The following is a 17,044-nucleotide window of genomic DNA, read 5'->3' on the forward strand; positions in this document are numbered from 1 at the left end:
TACAGTCTCTGCACAGTCTCTGTCTCACTCTGGAAAGATTTTACAACTTGTTGTAATTACAGAACGTTAATATAATATTCAAACATGTGATCTTCTCTTTATTTCTGAATCTTTACCAAATAAAGAAAAACCAAACGAACAAACAGAAGCTGTCGTGTCCTTTTTCACCACATCTGTGAATCTTTTCTGTGTTTTTCCTCTTTTCCTCCTTCCTGCAGCTCCATCTTCATCATTCTGTGTCCAGTATATGTGAACACGTCCAAAGCATCTGAGCCTCATGTTACCCGTTTGTGTGAGTTACGCCTGTCGTTGTGTTGTGGTGTATAAATAAGGGGCAGGAGACAGCGCTGGATCTCTGAGTTCTTTACTCTCAATTTCTGCAACATCTGCAATATCTAGAAATGCAAACCTGTGAGCTGTGTGTGTTGTGCGTCTGCTCGGCCACCTCTCCTCCGGCCGTGCTGGAAGCAGCTGTGCGTTTGACAGTTTTATCGACTCGACAATAATCGAACAAATTAAATGTTCAAAAATATCAACTTAAGCACTTCAAAGTCAACAAAAAGCTTAAAACAATGAAATAATATTTCACTGAAAAAACAACAGCTCATAAGAACGATACACAAAATAATACAGAAACAAACAAAAGTTATTAACCAGGATCCATGTTTTTGTCACAAACACTGAATCAGCTGATTCACTCTTTATGTTTCTGAGTTTGTTTTGTGATTATAGTTCTGGTTTCTGTTTCTGTGTCTTCACTGTGTCCCACATCTCCTTACTTTGGACTGTCTGTCCTGTCACTGAAGGTGTCTGCCCAACAAGGACGTGGTGCTGAATGCATCCAGACCCCTGCTGACTGTCTTTGCAGCTTCGGTCAAAGGTACAGTGTCCACTGTGACCCTGAGAGCAGGACACAGCCAGAGGTGAGTCAGCAGTTACAAACTAAATGCTGCTGACATGAATCAAACTGCTGGATAACCCACTGCTCATGAAAATGGCACCTTTCTGTTGCTTTTTGAGATTACTGAGAATATTTGAATTGTGACTCAGATGGCAGATCCAGGCTCTCAGCCTCCAGCTGAAACTTCCAGTCCTCCCCCAGCCAGAAGCTCTGATGCTGGGCTGAGAGACTTTGATCCTTCCCTGGATCCAGAAATCCAGGAGGGAGAAGGAGAACAGGACCTCCTTCCTGATCTGGAGAGGCCTGAGGGAAAGAAAGATGGAGCAGACAGAGCTTTGAACAAATCCAAACCTCCTGAGCTTCACCTCCACAAAGGTGCAGACACTGATGCACAGATTCACATGTGACACCTGCAGCGTCCAGCTTGTGCCGCTGACATTATCTCCACTCTGATACAAGCCTCATTCACTCGCTCACACACGTTCATACAATCACCTTTTCCTCACAGTCACACACATGAATGTAATGAGGGGAACTCGGGTTCACTGTCATTCCTCAGGATACTTTGATATGCAGACTGGAGGCTCTGTGGATGAAACACCGACTGTCTGAAGCACTCTGAAGTCTTCATGATGGACTTCATCCTGATTAACACTACAATACTTGTTAGAGGCCTTTTATATGTAATAATATTCTTTTCCATTAAAGCTCTGAACATTCTCACTCTTTCTTGACCAGGTGTGACAGGTGAAGGACACCGGCGAATAGGAGGACAGAAGCTGAGAGCCATTAGTCACATGACTTCAGCTGCTGCTGCCTCACCAACCACTGGCCCCTCGGTGAGTCTAGAGTTCCAGCAGTGACCACAGGAAGTGCACACGTGTGATCTAAAGCTACATGTGGGCCTGTGACCATCAGTCTTCTCACTGTGGTAGACGGGTTTGTGAGTCCCTGTGATGCTGGGAGTGTCCAGGACAGTCGCTCCTGATCGGGTCTCTCATGGAAAGCTGGTCCCAGGAATTCCTGGAAAATTCCTCCACAAAAGAGAACTGGGAACATAAGTGCAGAGTGACAGAGGTGCTCAGCAACCCTGCTGTTATATGGGAATAGAACCAGAATAGTCGGCAACCACTTGAGTTAAGTTAGCCAAAGAGATGCGACTCAGACTGACTTCATCATGTTGGCAACGTGTCTGCATTGATAAATTCCAGTTATTGACAAATCAGAGAATAATTCCAGTCGTTCAGAGACAGATTGTGATTGTTTGGAGGATGTAATCGTTTCCCTTCAGGGAGCGTGTTGGACGCTCAGTGTCCGGGTGATTAGCTGATGCAACTACTTAGAATCAGTTTGTGAATATGAAGAAAATCAGTGCAGTCACTGGACAAACTCTGATTCTTCCTAGTTTCACTCTTGTTTCAGTCCAGTGTGACTGAGGTGGTAAAAAATGATCTGACTTTTAGCCACACAGCTGTCTGCTAGAGAAAAAGCCTTTGTGCACAACTTTCTTAAAGGCAAACGGCACCATGTTCACTGCAGCTGCAGCAAACGCAGCAAAGAGTGAAAGTTGGACTGAGAATGTTGTGACTGTTTCATGAGAAAGAGCAGGAAAACAAGCATCACACACCCAGACACAGTGCTGGGATTAGAATTAGACTTTAGAGCCAAATGTAGGACAAAAGCTTTAATATGAAAGAGGAAAACCCAACAACAGCCAGAGCATGAAGCTCAAAACTATACCAATCACCAAGAAAGCTGACAGGCCTGTGACACGTCAGAGACGCCGTTCAAATCATAAAGAAGTTGGTTTATTGACAAAATGTAAAAAACCAAAAGAATCAAGTCAACCTTCAGTTTCGAGCGAGTAGACCAATCAGGCACAGCAGCAGCTCTAGAATAAGCAACAATTTGATGTATTACAAACAACCTTTCATATACACACATACATATGGCTCATATGCTGTTTAAAAAGGGCTCAAAGACCCAACAGATTACACAAAGTACAAAAACACTTTCATTCAGACAACAGTCAGCTGTGCACGAGACAGAGAGCCGACTACAGTTAGTAACATGGACTCACTTTGTTTCAGACACGACACAAAGTAACACAAAGCCACAAAGAGCAGAAACATCAAAAAGGAGGCAGAGCAGCAGCAACTCTCCATGAGCTGTGAGGCTAACAGCCACCCACACTTCCTGTGATGCATAATGAAAACAACATTAACCTGAAGGATGATAACAACAGAAAGAAGTCTAAGCTAACGTTACACAGCGCTCACACAGCGCTGACTGTACAGGCCTCACACAGCTACGACCTGCATCCACAACACCTGATTCTACTGAACACAAACAAGTTAATGATATATGAGCAATCCAGGGAAGGCTTCCAGGAAGGTGAGGATCCAAAGACAGCTCTACAACAGCATCAGTCAGCAACAATGTTACTAATCACTGACTCTTTCATCCTTTTATACTCAATCAAAAAGTGCTGTGTTCACATTTGTTTCTGCTGAAATCCAGAGACTGAAAATGCGTCTTTTTAAAGTTTGAATAAACTGACTGAACTTGTCACGAGTCCAACCGTGAGGAACACTTCCCCCCATGACACATCACAGGACAACGTCTCAGTGGAGGGGGGACAGTAGCTCAGTTTAGGCAGTCACACTCAGAATCGATGCCTCCAGTCAGGGTCAAACGTGGTCCTCAGAAACCTGCAGATGTTTGGGCCAAGCTCTCACTGGTCTCTGCGTCTGTAGACTGAGCTGATGTTTCTCCAGGTGTCTGGTAAAAGGACGATGCTGCTGTCCAATGAGGCGAGGAGAGAAGTAGCCAAACAGGCGAGAGCCGTGAAGGAGGAACGGCGGGCAGCTCTGGATGCCCGACATAAATACCTGATGAGCAGGCTGGCCGACGCCGGCAGCCTGGAGGAGGCGGCGGTGGAAGACGCCATCGTCTCTGATGACAGAGTAAGTTCAGAGACGTGATCCTTCCTCAGAGTTGAACCTTTGAGTCATTAATGTCTGATTCTTCCAGTTCAGTCTGATCCATGAATTCTTTGCTGCAAACGGATCCAAGAAGCTGATTTTCTTCTATCAGGATGTCAAACAGGTAACTTTGATCACATTTCAATGACTGACACATGAAGGTCTAACCGCTCTTCATAATCTGCTGTCCTGTTTGTTGCAGCGTACTTTGTATTCATATCTTTTAATATCTGCCTTTCTCCCAGAGTCTGTCCTCCCGTCAGTCTTCCTTTGTGGACGCATCAAACTCAGCTGTGGCTCAGAGGAAACTCTTCCTCACTACGGGGAACTCTGAGGTTGGCTTCAGCTTTTTATGTTTAGTTCATGTGAGAATCACAGAAAAATGCTGATATGAGTGGAAGCTTCTGCTGGGAAATTGGCAAAGAGCAGATTATTGAACAGCGAGGCAGACAGTTCATTTCAGTGATGCCAGTTTATTAGAAACGAGGACTGTGGGGCTGCTGGAAGTCAGGACGGCCGTTCTCTGGATAAACCTGACAGCTGAGGTGGAGAGCAGGATTTATCCACAGACGGCTTCTTCCAAGCAAATGTCCTGAACACACCTGAGCTGAGGGTTACACAGTGTGTCCTGTGTGATCTCTGCTTTATGGTGGTTGAATCTCACAAATGTGACCATCAGACCTGACGACTTATTTGTGATGTTTTCATTAAAAATATCCTGGGTGAGGTGTTTGGGGCCTGTCCCATGAGGAGGAGTCTCCAGGGCAGACCCAGGACACACTAGAGAGGTTATATCTCTCAGCAGGCCTGGGAATGCCTCAGTATTGTCCTGGATATGCTGGAGGAAGTGGTTGTTTAGGGAGGTCTGGGATTCTCTGCTTAGACTGCTGCACCTGTGACCCGGGACCAGATAAACAGGAAATGGATGTTTGAAATTCAAAGAAATCCTCTTTTAATAATGAGGAAAAAAGACAGCAGGAGATCCATCGCAACTAACAAAACACTTCAAACACATCAATGCATCAACTTTAATCAACTTCATTTGGTTCAAATGAAGGAATCTAACAAAGCACTCACTAAAATGAAACACCAGTTAGTTTCCCGAGCTCAACAGGTCGAACACCTGAGTTTGGTTTGCGGTGCAGTTTTTATTTCTTCTAGATAACTTGGGTTATTTGCACAGGAAGGTTTTTTAAATGTATTTCTTAAGTACGATCTTATATGGGGGTTGATTTTATAGCATAACAGAATAATGTAATAACTCTAATAGAGTATAAAACATTTGCAGAATGAAGTACAAGGTGAAGAAAAGTCAGAACGTCCCTGTTTGAAAATACAGTCTCAGAAGGTCAGAGATGGACAAATTCAGCTACAGAAACATGTGGCCATTTTTTTAAAGCCATAGAGCATATTACAGACGACACAAAGAGCAAACACTGTAAACTTCTAACCACAGACCTCACACAGCTCACACACGTCAGAGTGAAGCTGTCATTTCCTGAAGCTTCCACACAAGAGAACTGGCAACAAGGTGGAGTCCTCATGGATCACTAGCAGAGAAATGTGGGTGGGTGCCAGACCACATGGACTCGACTCACTTTATTTCATACAAAGGAGCAGACTAATGCTGTCATCCTTAAAGACTAACTAGAAACAAGCAGTGCGCTCGCATCGACTCGACTTGTTTTGCAAGTTTGAAGTGAGATGGTACTTTGGAGTCAGCCTCCGAGATGATGGCTGGTTTTTGAAAAAAATCTCATATTTATACAATGAGTAGCAGACTTTCCTGACTTGCAGAGGTCAACGTCCTCCTCAGTCATGCGCCATGAGTGGCACAGATACTATTCATCAAATAACTAACATGGCCTTGATTGTTACTCCAGAGACTTATCTGCGATGTAGCTTTATAGCATTTTCATTAGCAATCGTATGATTTGTGTTACAATGACCTTTGTGGACGGGCCCGGACCCCCAGGCCTCGTCCGTGACGCCGACGGTGAGCGCAACGTTTTTGTTTTCTTGCGCTTAAAATAACCTGATCAGCGTTCTGTGGACGGTTTGTTTACATTTCTCACATCTGTGATTGTTCACCCGGGTTGGACACGAGCAGAGAGGGCTTTCAAGATGAAAAAGCCAACGTGAAACTTTAACGGACGACAAAGTTTTTCAATCAAATCTCCGTCACACCCTTCCTTGACCTCATCACGTTACCCACCTTAGTCAAGGAACAGTGGTTCGGGAAAATATGCATTTGTTTTTTGGGACTACTTTAAAACGTATCTCAACTAGTGATGTGCGGATCGATACTGAAATATCGATTCCTCCGATACCCGTCATTGTGTCCGGCCCCTTGGCGTGCACACTCACAACAATGGCTGAGCGTAAACAGAGTCATGTGCAGACGTATTTTACCTCCACGAACAGCTGAGACGTGGTTTGCCATACATGTGGCAAGAATGTGAGGTGTTGTGGTAACACCGCTGACCTGGTCAAACACCTCAGAGTGAATCACATCACAGAATATGACGAGCGTATGTTGAGGCGAACTGAAGAGGAGGAGAGGGAGAGGTGCTGCCAGGGCGAGACAGACGTCTCTCACGGAGTCCTTTAATGCTGCAGGCAGGCAACAAATAGCCACAACTTCAGGTTTTTCATTTCTATATGATAATTCTGCATCATTAAGTGATAAGAACAAGTAATCTGATGTCCTGTGATCATTACGACGCTATAATTTGAGATAAAATAAAAGATAGAGTAAAAAAAATAAGTTTTTGTACAGAGTATCGTATCAGATCAGTATCGTCGATACCACCCTGAATTTTACTTGGTATCGGATCGGAAAGGAAATCAGTGGAAATCAAATCCTGCTTCTACAGGTGTCCAGTTCATTCACTCTGACCCCTCCAGATAAGCGTTGCCAGTTCTCACTGTGCTGTAGATCACATTTTCTTGTGTTTGGGGTTATAACGGTTACTTTTGAGGTCTGTGTTATAAAGCAAGTTAATCCTGATTTAACTGGAGAAGACAAATTCCCACTGCGTGGTGTAGTGCACAGCCAGGCATTCTTTACATTAGTTCGTTTGACAAAACCAAAAAGCCGAAAGTATTTACTTGGAGTTTGGTTTGATGAAATAAGTGCCAGAATCAGTGAATACAAATGATTCCAATGACATGAAAACTGGTGGAAGGACAAATCCCTCAAGAAAAGCACGACTAGCACATTAAGTTTGTTTGTAATCATCATCATCTCTAACACCATGCGCACAACAGTGATTTTGTTACAGAACACTAAGATAGTAAAATCTGGGAAATGATGATATTTCTTTCCAAAACTTCCTGTCTGGAAGACATTAAAGCTGCTGTGCCACCTGCAGCTTCTTTCAATCTATGTTATGTGAATATATCTTTTTTTTTTGGGTTTGAACATCCATTCAAACTCACTCTCTGCCTAGCAAGTCTCATTCCCTCATTTCCTTGGGGTCCAGCTTCACATACGTGGCACTGAGCCTTTTCCTTTGTCACCTCTTTCTGCTACATGCCTAGCCTCCCAGTTTCTTGGTCTATTTTCTTCATTTCGCTAACTACACTTCTTTTTCTTTGTAAATCTCTTCCTTCAAATACTTTCAAAATCACTTTTCTTTTTTCCCTTTCTTCTGTGCAGAGAAGACGTCAAACCCCTTCTTGGCAGTTTATCTCAATAAAGCTGTACTATCCCAGCCATCTGGTAAGTCTTCCCTACTACCCAGAGCCTGTTTATACTCCTGCATGTCTCTGCCTTCACTCACTTCCTCTTCTTGATGTCCAAACTCATCCTTCAAACTACCATTTGATGCTGCATAGCTGCATTCTCCCTGACACCTCCTTGTCTCCTGTCTTTTTGATTTCACCTTCTGCATAATATTTAGTTGCCCTGTGTGCAGCTTCCTCCACTTTCATATATTTCTACAAGTTCCTCCCTGTTCTTGAAGTATGTGTGCACCACGGCCATTTCCACTTGGAAAATCTGCCCCACATCTGTCTTTCTAGATTTCTCTCCTAAACACCACACCTACCCAACACCTCATAACCTCTGTTCCCTTCACCTAAATGTCCATTGAAGTCTGTGTCAATCACCACTGTAGTATGTGGTCTCTTGCACACAAAATGTGTCTACCCTCCACCTCCATAATATGAGTCCGCCAGCCCTCCCATTGCCAGTCAGAGTCCATAACAAGTCAAAAACATAAACAGCTCGAACGTATTATTTATTTAAAAGAGAGAGAGAGAGAGAGAGAGAGAGAGAGAGAGAGAGAGAGAGAGAGAGAGCTCAGTTGTCCTTGCTCTAGCATCAAGAGTCAGTGACTGGCTGTTCACTGCAGGCTCAGCAGTCCAATGGCCGATCAGCAACAAAACAAATAAAAAAATAAGACACGTTCTTGATTATGACAACAAACCACATCCAAAAAAATATGACAGCAACACTTTAAGTTTTGTGTGCATTCATCATGTGCAACTCTGCAGAAAGTCTCATGTCAAGGATGTGTGGACAGGGGGGCTATTAAAAAGTTCCAGTATACAGAATAGAAAACCATCAAATGAATGAAATAAAATCTGTTGTCACAGTGGTTTTTGAAGGAACAATTACTTCACAGATGGACAGCCTCATTATATTTTAGTTAAACCTGATGATACACACTTCACATCACCCTAGTTACATGTTTTTATTTGCCATGTGTATGTTATCCAAGGGAGGAAAAAAAAGAAAAAGAAAACTTTTGATGTGTCCAGACATTTCTTCACATCAGCTGCCAGCAACCAGTTTCAGCATGTACAACTGTTGCAGTAAGTGTGCTCATGCAGACCAACTATGCTGGTCCACTGTTCTTAATGGTGCTGCATGTTGAGAAAGAAGTGAAACAAATGTTTTGTTTAACAAGTCCACTAGTGTTAGAATAACTTGGCATTTCCAATCTGTTTCTGCTGTAGTTCAATGAAAGGTTTCAGTTACTTAAGTTTGAGAAAAAACCAAAAAACCAAATTGCGTTTACAATTGTAGTTTCATCTTGTTATAAGATATTTGAAATAAAAACAAACAAAAAACATGAACAAACAAACCACAAACAAACAAACCACAAACAAACAAACCACAAACAAACAAACCACAAACAAACAAACCACTACATTTTCAGAAATATTTCTGCAGTCTGATTTACAAGTATAAACTTTCTGACCAAAACGCCACAATTTCATCCCTCAAACAAGTTGTCAACTGTGTCAACGACCAATGAGGACATCACTGCTACACTTGATGATACTCACACCTTGAAAAAGTGCAAAGGTTTCCCAACAGGACTTCGACGGTTGGTCTTCTTGATCAAGCTATAATCTGTTCTCATCAAAACCACCATAAAACCAGTTTGACAGGATGATGCTGATAAATCCCTCTAGACCTTTTTGTGACAGTATTAAAAGCTTGCTGGAAATTCTCTGTACTCATATTTGTGCTCAGTATCTGTAGGAGCCATTTTTGTGTGGGTACCTCATGTATGCCACTAGGGGTCACCTTTTGTGTTACATATGGTGTGTCTATTTAAGGTAGATAGGTCATTAGCAGCAGGTGTGTTGTTGTTGGGAAGGAGCAAACAGATTGTGACCGCTGCGCTGTTATGTTAAATTGTGTTGGAATAAAGAATCTAAAGGACAAGATAAGTATGGTTTCAGTTATTGAACTAAGTTTAATACGTTTATTCATACCAGTGACATTGCATTAACCTGCCAACAAACAGCTCAGTGGCTTTAAATGTCGGCTTAGCCTCGACAGCATCTATAACACCATTAAAATGCAGTAATGGCCACACAAAAAATAAAACGTGACCATATTCAGTTTAAGCCATTTTATGTGGTTTAGTTTATACACTTGAATCACAGTAGATGATAGCTTTCTGTTTTTAAATGTCTCCATTTATTGCAAACACTATAGTTACTGTTCTGCCTTTTATAAGGTAAACTGGATATTATGGTTGCAAACGGCCCTAGAGCTCCCTCTAGTGGCTGCTTTGTAATATGGGTTTGACTACTTTGGGAAAGGAACAATGAGAAGGTGAAAAAATCAAAGATGGCGGAAAGTTATCGTTCTAAGCTGATATGGACCTTAAAATGTTGTTGCCTTGGACAAGATATGTCTGTAAGTATGAGTGACGATAAAATAATTATTATCTTTTGTTTTGTGTAAAAATGGTACGATAATTTGTACATTTGAAAGTTTTATCTTGTTATCAAATCACTTTGATTGTCACATCACATGTGCAGGTACACTGGTACAGTACATGTGAGTGAAATTCTTGTTTGCGAGCTTCACAAGCAACAGAGGTGTGCAAAAATACAATAACGTAAAACAAGCAAAATATAAGAATGGCTAAATCTGAGACTAATAAATATATGTACAATATATAATAGTACATGCATTACTGGATGTGTATACTAAATATGTTTTTCTACACGCGCGTGTGTGTGTGTGTACATATTTTACAAATTAAATAGAGTAAACAATAAAATAAAATATACAGAGGTTGGTAGTTGGACATGTGCAAAACAAGTGGCATTTATATACAGTGTGTAGTAGGGCTGCTCAATTAATCGAATTTTATTCACGATTACGATCTGGGCTTTCAACGATCATTAAAAATGACTGAGCCGATTATTAGCCCCTCCCTCATTTATCCGCGACACCTTAAAGGCCGGTCCGTGAAAATATTGTCGGGCATAAACCGGTCCGTGGCGCAAAAAAGGTTGGAGACCGCTGATTAAGAGGACCCGAGGGAAGCTCGGAAAGCTAAGCAGAAGTTATTTGGAGAGTGACTGCCGTTGGTTGAAAAGAGAGTTTAAAAAAAAAAAACTTCAGTGGTGTTGCACACCATTTTATGTTATTTTTTAAAAGTCATTGTTAACCCTTTAAAGCCGGTCAGAGCAGCACGCTCCGTTTTGCGTAACTATTTTTAAATCCCTGTAGAACCTGAACCGTGTAAGCTAGCGCAATAATTTGTTTTGCATATGAAACCGGAGGAGTTGTACTTACATCTGATGCCATCAGCTTGTCCTCGGTCACGGTTTCGTTCCACATATAGCTTTGCAAAAATTGCATAAAAAGCACTTGCAGGAACAAAAACATAATATTCCAGAAACACGCTTTGCCGATCCTATCAGCTGTTCGTAACACTTCCCACAGTGAAATGATGCACATGCTGTTTTCTTTGCAAATTTGCATCATAGGATTGTTTTTTGTTTTTCCTGCAGTATATAAAAATTGCTGTATCTCCAAAATAAAACTATGAAGACACTCAAAATAAATTTCCTGTGGTGGGAAACTATTTTTTGCAACTTTATTGTATTTAAAGTTTTGAGGGATAAACCTCTTAAATTTCTCCAAGTAGAAATATATGTAAACAAAACAAAAACGATTTTCAATTTTTTTTGTAGTTTATTGCACTTTTTTGCAATTTATGTAATTACTATGGACTTAATGCAGACATATTATTAAAATATGGGCTATAACAGTTGTATTGATGTATAGCAACTTGAAATGCTCCCACAAATGGCACTACAGCATGTAAAAATATAATATGAGCTCTGGTGGACTTGGTTCTATAGTAGGTCTTAAAGGGTTAAATAAATATCGTCAAATAATCGTGATTATCATTTTTGCCATAATCGAGCAGCCCTAGTGTGTAGTGCATAATGTTGAAGTTCCAGTAGTGAAGGTGAGGTGTCTATGACGTGTTCAGCAGTCTGATGGCCTGGTGGAAGAAGCTGTCTCTCAGTCTGCTGGTTGGGGACCGGATGCTGCAGAACCTCCTTCCTGATGGAAGTAGTCTGAACAGTTGATGGCTGCGGTGACTGGAGTCCTTGATGATCCTCCCCGCTTTCCTCGGGCAGCGCTTCCTGTAGATGTCTTGGAGGGAGGGAAGCTCACCTCCAATTATCCGTTCAGAGCACCGCACTACTCGCTGGAGAGCTTTGCAGTTGTAGGCGGTGCTGTTGCCGTACCAGGTGGTGATGCATCCAGTGAGGATGCTCTCAATGGCACAGTGATAGAAGGTCCTGAGGATGCGGGGGCTCATGCCAAATCTTTTCAGTCTCCTGAGAAAGAAGAGGCGCTGCTGCGCCTTCTTCACTGTTTTGTTTATGTGTACTGACCACGTAAGATCCTCAGCCAGGTGTACACAAAGGAACCGGAAGCTGCTCACTCTCCACAGCAGCGCCGTTGATGGTGATGGGGGTGTGTACTTCTCTGCTCCTCCGGAAGTCCACTATCAACTCCTTTGTCTTTGCGACGTTGAGGGTGAGATGGTTGTCTTGACACCAGTGGGTCAGGGCGCTGACCTCCTCCCTGTAAGCCGTCTCATCACTGTTGGTGATAAGACCCACCACTGTAGTGTCGTCCGCAAACTTCACAATGATGTTGGAGTTGTTAGTGGCTGTGCAGTCATAGGTGTAGAGTGAGTACAGGAGAGGGCTCAGTACACACCCCTGTGGTGCACCAGTGTTCAGTGTGATGGGGGATGAGGTGATGCTGCCCAGTCTGACTACTTGGCGTCTATCAGACAGGAAGTTAAGGATCCAGCTGCAGAGGGAGCTGCTCAGTCCTAGATCCTGCAGATTCCTGTCCAGCTTCGAGGGAACGATGGTATTGAATACTGAGCTGTAATCTACTGTTAGCTTGCAGTAAGAGTGTAACAAGCTAGTTTACAATGTTAGTTAGCTAATACAGTATTTTGTACTTTCAGTTTTACGATGGTCAAAGAGAAGGCAATGGTCAGAGGCCATTCTTCAATAAATCAGCGCAGAAAGGAAAATAAGTCTGGTTATTGGAGCATCGTTATCTCGCTGTCTAGCTGGTGAAACTAAGGAACTCAGGGCGAGGACAGCAAAGTTACCAAAGGGGAAAAACTATCAAATTAAAACTGCATCATCTCAAAAATCACAAGTTTCTCTAAAATGTGTTTATTCTAGGGCTGCAGTTATTCATCATTTTAGTCATCAATCATTTTATTGATTGTTCGAAAATTGAATTGGATTCGAAATAGTTTTCTTATTAATGAGCAATAATTATTATTATTCCAAAGAGAAAACACACGGGTCTTTTGGTTACCATCTTAGAAATTGCCATCCTTTAATGATTCATCTGTTAAAAAAAATATTTTGACTGCTTTTATCTAAAAAATATTTTGAGATGCTGAAATGCTGAAATAATAATAATAAAAAAAACAGACACTGATGTCAACATAAAGGTAAACACGCAATTTAGTTTCTTTAGTTTCTGGTTCTCTCCTGTATGGACTAGAGAACGCACGATACCACTTTTTTGTGTCCAGTATCGATATGAATCCGATACAGCGTATTTTTATAATCAATAAAACAGTTTTTTTAATATCTTTCTTTATTTTGTATAAGTTCATACTCAAGTTTTAAAAAATAAAACATTAAAGTTATTTAGTTATACCTGTACGCAAAAAACACACTGCACCCAAAATATTTCATAGTTCAGCAACACTGATCAATCTAATAAACTTAAACCTGCACCATCCTCCCTATTCTGGTATTTTAAAGAGTACTTAGCAGAAATATTAAACAACCTAACTAATAGGGTTGCAAACTCCCAGCAAAAAAAAAACTAAAGGGAACCATCGCCCACCCTCTGCCTCGTGATGCTTAATCGACATAATCGACTTTAATTTAATGCATGTATTTAAAAAAAATGCACAGAAATCAATTATTTTTCAACAACAATTAAATAGATTCAACATCTTTCTTCAACAGAACTGCAGACTGCACAGATGGTATCTTCCCAAAGGAAAAAGTACTATAACTTACTAGGGTATATATTAGACTTAATAGTTACTATATACAATATTAGATTTCTATACATTTTACGTTAGATAAAAACTTTGGTTGTAAGATTCAGATAATTATTTATTAAAAGCGAGACATTTTAAACGAGAATAAGAAAGAAAAGTATTTCTTTGTGCCCCCCTTTTCCCTGTTAATGCCCCAGCTGGCCCCCTGGCAAAACCGTGCTAGACCCGCCCCTGCACAGTTACCAGCTGTCAGCTACTTATAGCATTAGGCATTAAAGTAATATTAAATAAATTCTAACAACAGCTTATCAAGCTTAAACGTGCTGCTGTGGTTTATCTGCTGGTTTCCTCTTTCTGGCGCAAAGTGGGAAACAAACAAGAGAGACGGAACTTGCGATCAGCTGATCATTGATTAGTTTCATGATTGAAGTAGCAGCAGGAGAGGGAGGGGGAGAGGAGGCGCGGCAGTCGCTCCATATATCGGTTGTTAAGCTTAACGTGGGAATGCGTTACAAACACTGAGAGAGAAACTTACAAACTTGCTTTACTTCTCTAGGACAGCTTTCACTGAGAAGAAATGCCGATTTGGAAACATGTAGCGAGGCGCTAAATGCTCCACCAGACAACCGAGAGGTCTCTTGTTGTCACATGCAAGAAAGCATGCTCTGAAGAATATCCAGGTAGATAACTGTGGCGATATGTTGGTTATATTACTTTAAAGTGCAACTGGCTAATTCTTATTTTAGCCAACTCAAAAAGTAAAAATGATGCAACGACCTTGAAATAACACATTTATCTCACTGAAACATGTCATTTAAATAAAAACATTTACTGAAATTAAAATAAATATACTGAATATAATATGGCTCAGATTTAATGGAATATAATGATCCTTTTGTGTTGCTGTTAAAGAAAGGGATAATGTGTGATTACTGTTTTTAAACTATGGGCTACAAACTAAATCCTTTTATTATTTCTGTCCTCGGTTTTAACTCATTAATAATCATTAGGATGAAGCCCCCTAAAAAACAACGTAAAGGTCATGAAAATGTAAACAATTTGGCATTTTGATGATGCATCATCCACATTAAAAAGTAGAGATCATATCAGCCCTGTATTTACTTGTATCGGAGACATAAAACATCTTTCCGTATTGCACAGCACTACAGAAAGCTCTTTTCTAGGGTTGTATTAAACATCTGTAACTACCGTAACTCCTGATCCATTTCCTCAATTAAAAGAAGTCCAATGATTCCTGAGAGCAGCAACTCTGCACTTTTCATTAATATTTGCATCATTACGGTAATCCCAGGTACATTGTTGCAGCAGCCCCGTGAAGGCAAAGGTTGAGAGAATAGTGAGTGAGCGTGATGGAACAATGTTATCACACGTTTGGCTTCTTTTTACCATGTTTGTTTGTTTTGTTCTTTCATGTGTTATTTACCAAGATTTGGATGGTGTTCTGCCTCGAGTTACCATAATGTCCCTAACATCACAAAAAAAAGCACAGAGTTGCTGCTTTCAAGAACTGCTGGAATTTTTCATTTGCCCCAATGGTTCAAGACTCAAGTTAGGCTAAAAACACTGGGACCAGTTTAAATGGGTTCATGTGTGTCAGCTGCATCGTCACTGCTGCTCTTATGTTATGTGTTTTTGTTGAAAACTAGGTGCTGTTTGGCCTTAATGATGTCAAACTTTTCATTCACTTGTTTGCTCCTAAATACGTTTCTATTGCAGGTCTTTTCCAGTTGAAATGTGAGTGAGCACTACACAAATTATTGACACTGAAATACACTGAAAAGAAAAACAACTAAACTAAATCCAAACAAAAACAACTAAACGAAGTAGTTACACACGTTATAGAATATATATACTGGGCATACAAGCCTGGCCTAAGCTTTCTGTCAGGAAGACTGCAGCAGTCCAGGAGTTGGGTTAACTGTCTTTAAGTCCCACAGAAGAAATGTTTACATCAAAGTGCTTGCCAGGCTTAATCCAAATTAGGTACAGCCATACTTGAACTTATCATTGTATAGTATGTGGGACTATGAGCAATGGTTTTCTGGAAACAGAAACAGGCAATTTTATCATTAGTAGAGTCACAAATAACTAGAAAAACAATTGAAAACATAATGTACTCAACACAGCAATATCTCACAATATCCACAAGGGGTCACTATAGCTCATATATTGCCTAAATAGCACGTCATACAAACTGCCAATCTTAAGGCATAAGATCTTTTAAGCAGTGCTGTCCCTCAGCTTCATAGTAGATCCATCTATGGATCAGTTTGAAAATCCTAGCTGTCTTCTTTCTAGTTATCATGTTACAAGATTTTAAGAAAACTTGAACGCTGATCATGAGTTGAATGCCACTGATCTTCAAAATCATCCAAGCTTTTTGATAAATGCACACAAAAGTCAGGTGTCCATGCCACCCGCATGCAAGGTGACAAAAATACCCCAATCAGCCTTTCAAGCTGACAGCTAAAGAAACCATTTCACCAGATTTAGCTTCTTGGATATTGTGTTCACTATACTGTGTTCAAAATGTACTTCTCATTTAATAGAAGAAATGTAATCATGTCAATATAGAGGATTTCAAATTCTCACTCCTGTTAATTAAAAAAAAGAAAAAAGTAGGATAAGACATGAGAAACTCCTTGAAAAGGACAGTCTCCATTATAGCACCTCATGGAAGCTTTGTTAGACGACCTGTCATTAAAAACTAGAAAGACCATCCAGCATCGGGAGCTTTCAGACTTCCAGGTATGACAACAAGCCTATTGCTGGTTTGCCCACTCTGACTGTGTCAGTATTTGCTCCACATACCAACTGCTCTGACCCTAAAGTAAGCCAGAATCCCACACAGCCACATGTAGGCACATTCCAACCACAAAGAATAACTGGGGATTCTTCATCCTGTAAACGTCCTGAACAACTGGTTTTGGTGGTTTGATGGGAACAGATCCTCACCTGATCAGGAATACCAACGATCACCCCACCACTCATGTCTTGTTGGGAAATGTTTGCAGTCCTCAAGCTGTGAAAGTCATCAGGTGCAGCAGTCATGAATACCATGTAAACATCCCTGTTGGTAGGACAAACAAATAACAGTGGGATTCATTCGAGAAAACAGAACTTGTTTGATTCCCTGTCTGACAAAAAGAAATTAATGCAACGTAAAAATTCGATTTAAAAAATCAGCAGCATCATATGTAACCAGGTCCTAAATTACATATTGTTATAATTACACAAAATTTGTTCTAAAGCCCAAACTGCTCCTGGTATATCTGACTTTTAGCACCTCCAAGCCTGTAGTCATC

At 40.9% G+C, this 17,044-nt stretch overlaps 2 protein-coding genes across 2 annotated transcripts in view; both read left to right on the forward strand.

Moving 5' to 3' along the window:
- LOC147302806 (protein NLRC3-like) overlaps positions 1-17,044 on the forward strand; it is a 341,154-nt gene that overhangs the window by 295,500 nt on the left and 28,610 nt on the right. The window lies entirely within an intron of this gene.
- Positions 1,051-4,274, forward strand: LOC147302819 (dynein axonemal heavy chain 5-like). Its single transcript, XM_086284507.1, has 5 exons — positions 1,051-1,276; positions 1,640-1,740; positions 3,679-3,867; positions 3,935-4,009; positions 4,131-4,274. Exons 1-5 carry the CDS (start codon positions 1,051-1,053, stop codon positions 4,272-4,274), a joined length of 735 nt encoding a protein of 244 aa, XP_086140633.1.

Source organism: Aulonocara sp. 'chitande type north' Nkhata Bay, linkage group LG23 (assembly GCF_057382095.1).
Source record: "Aulonocara sp. 'chitande type north' Nkhata Bay isolate Kocher_YH1m ecotype deep benthic linkage group LG23, A_spYH_male_GT1.1, whole genome shotgun sequence".
Taxonomy (NCBI): Eukaryota; Metazoa; Chordata; class Actinopteri; order Cichliformes; family Cichlidae; genus Aulonocara; species Aulonocara sp. 'chitande type north' Nkhata Bay.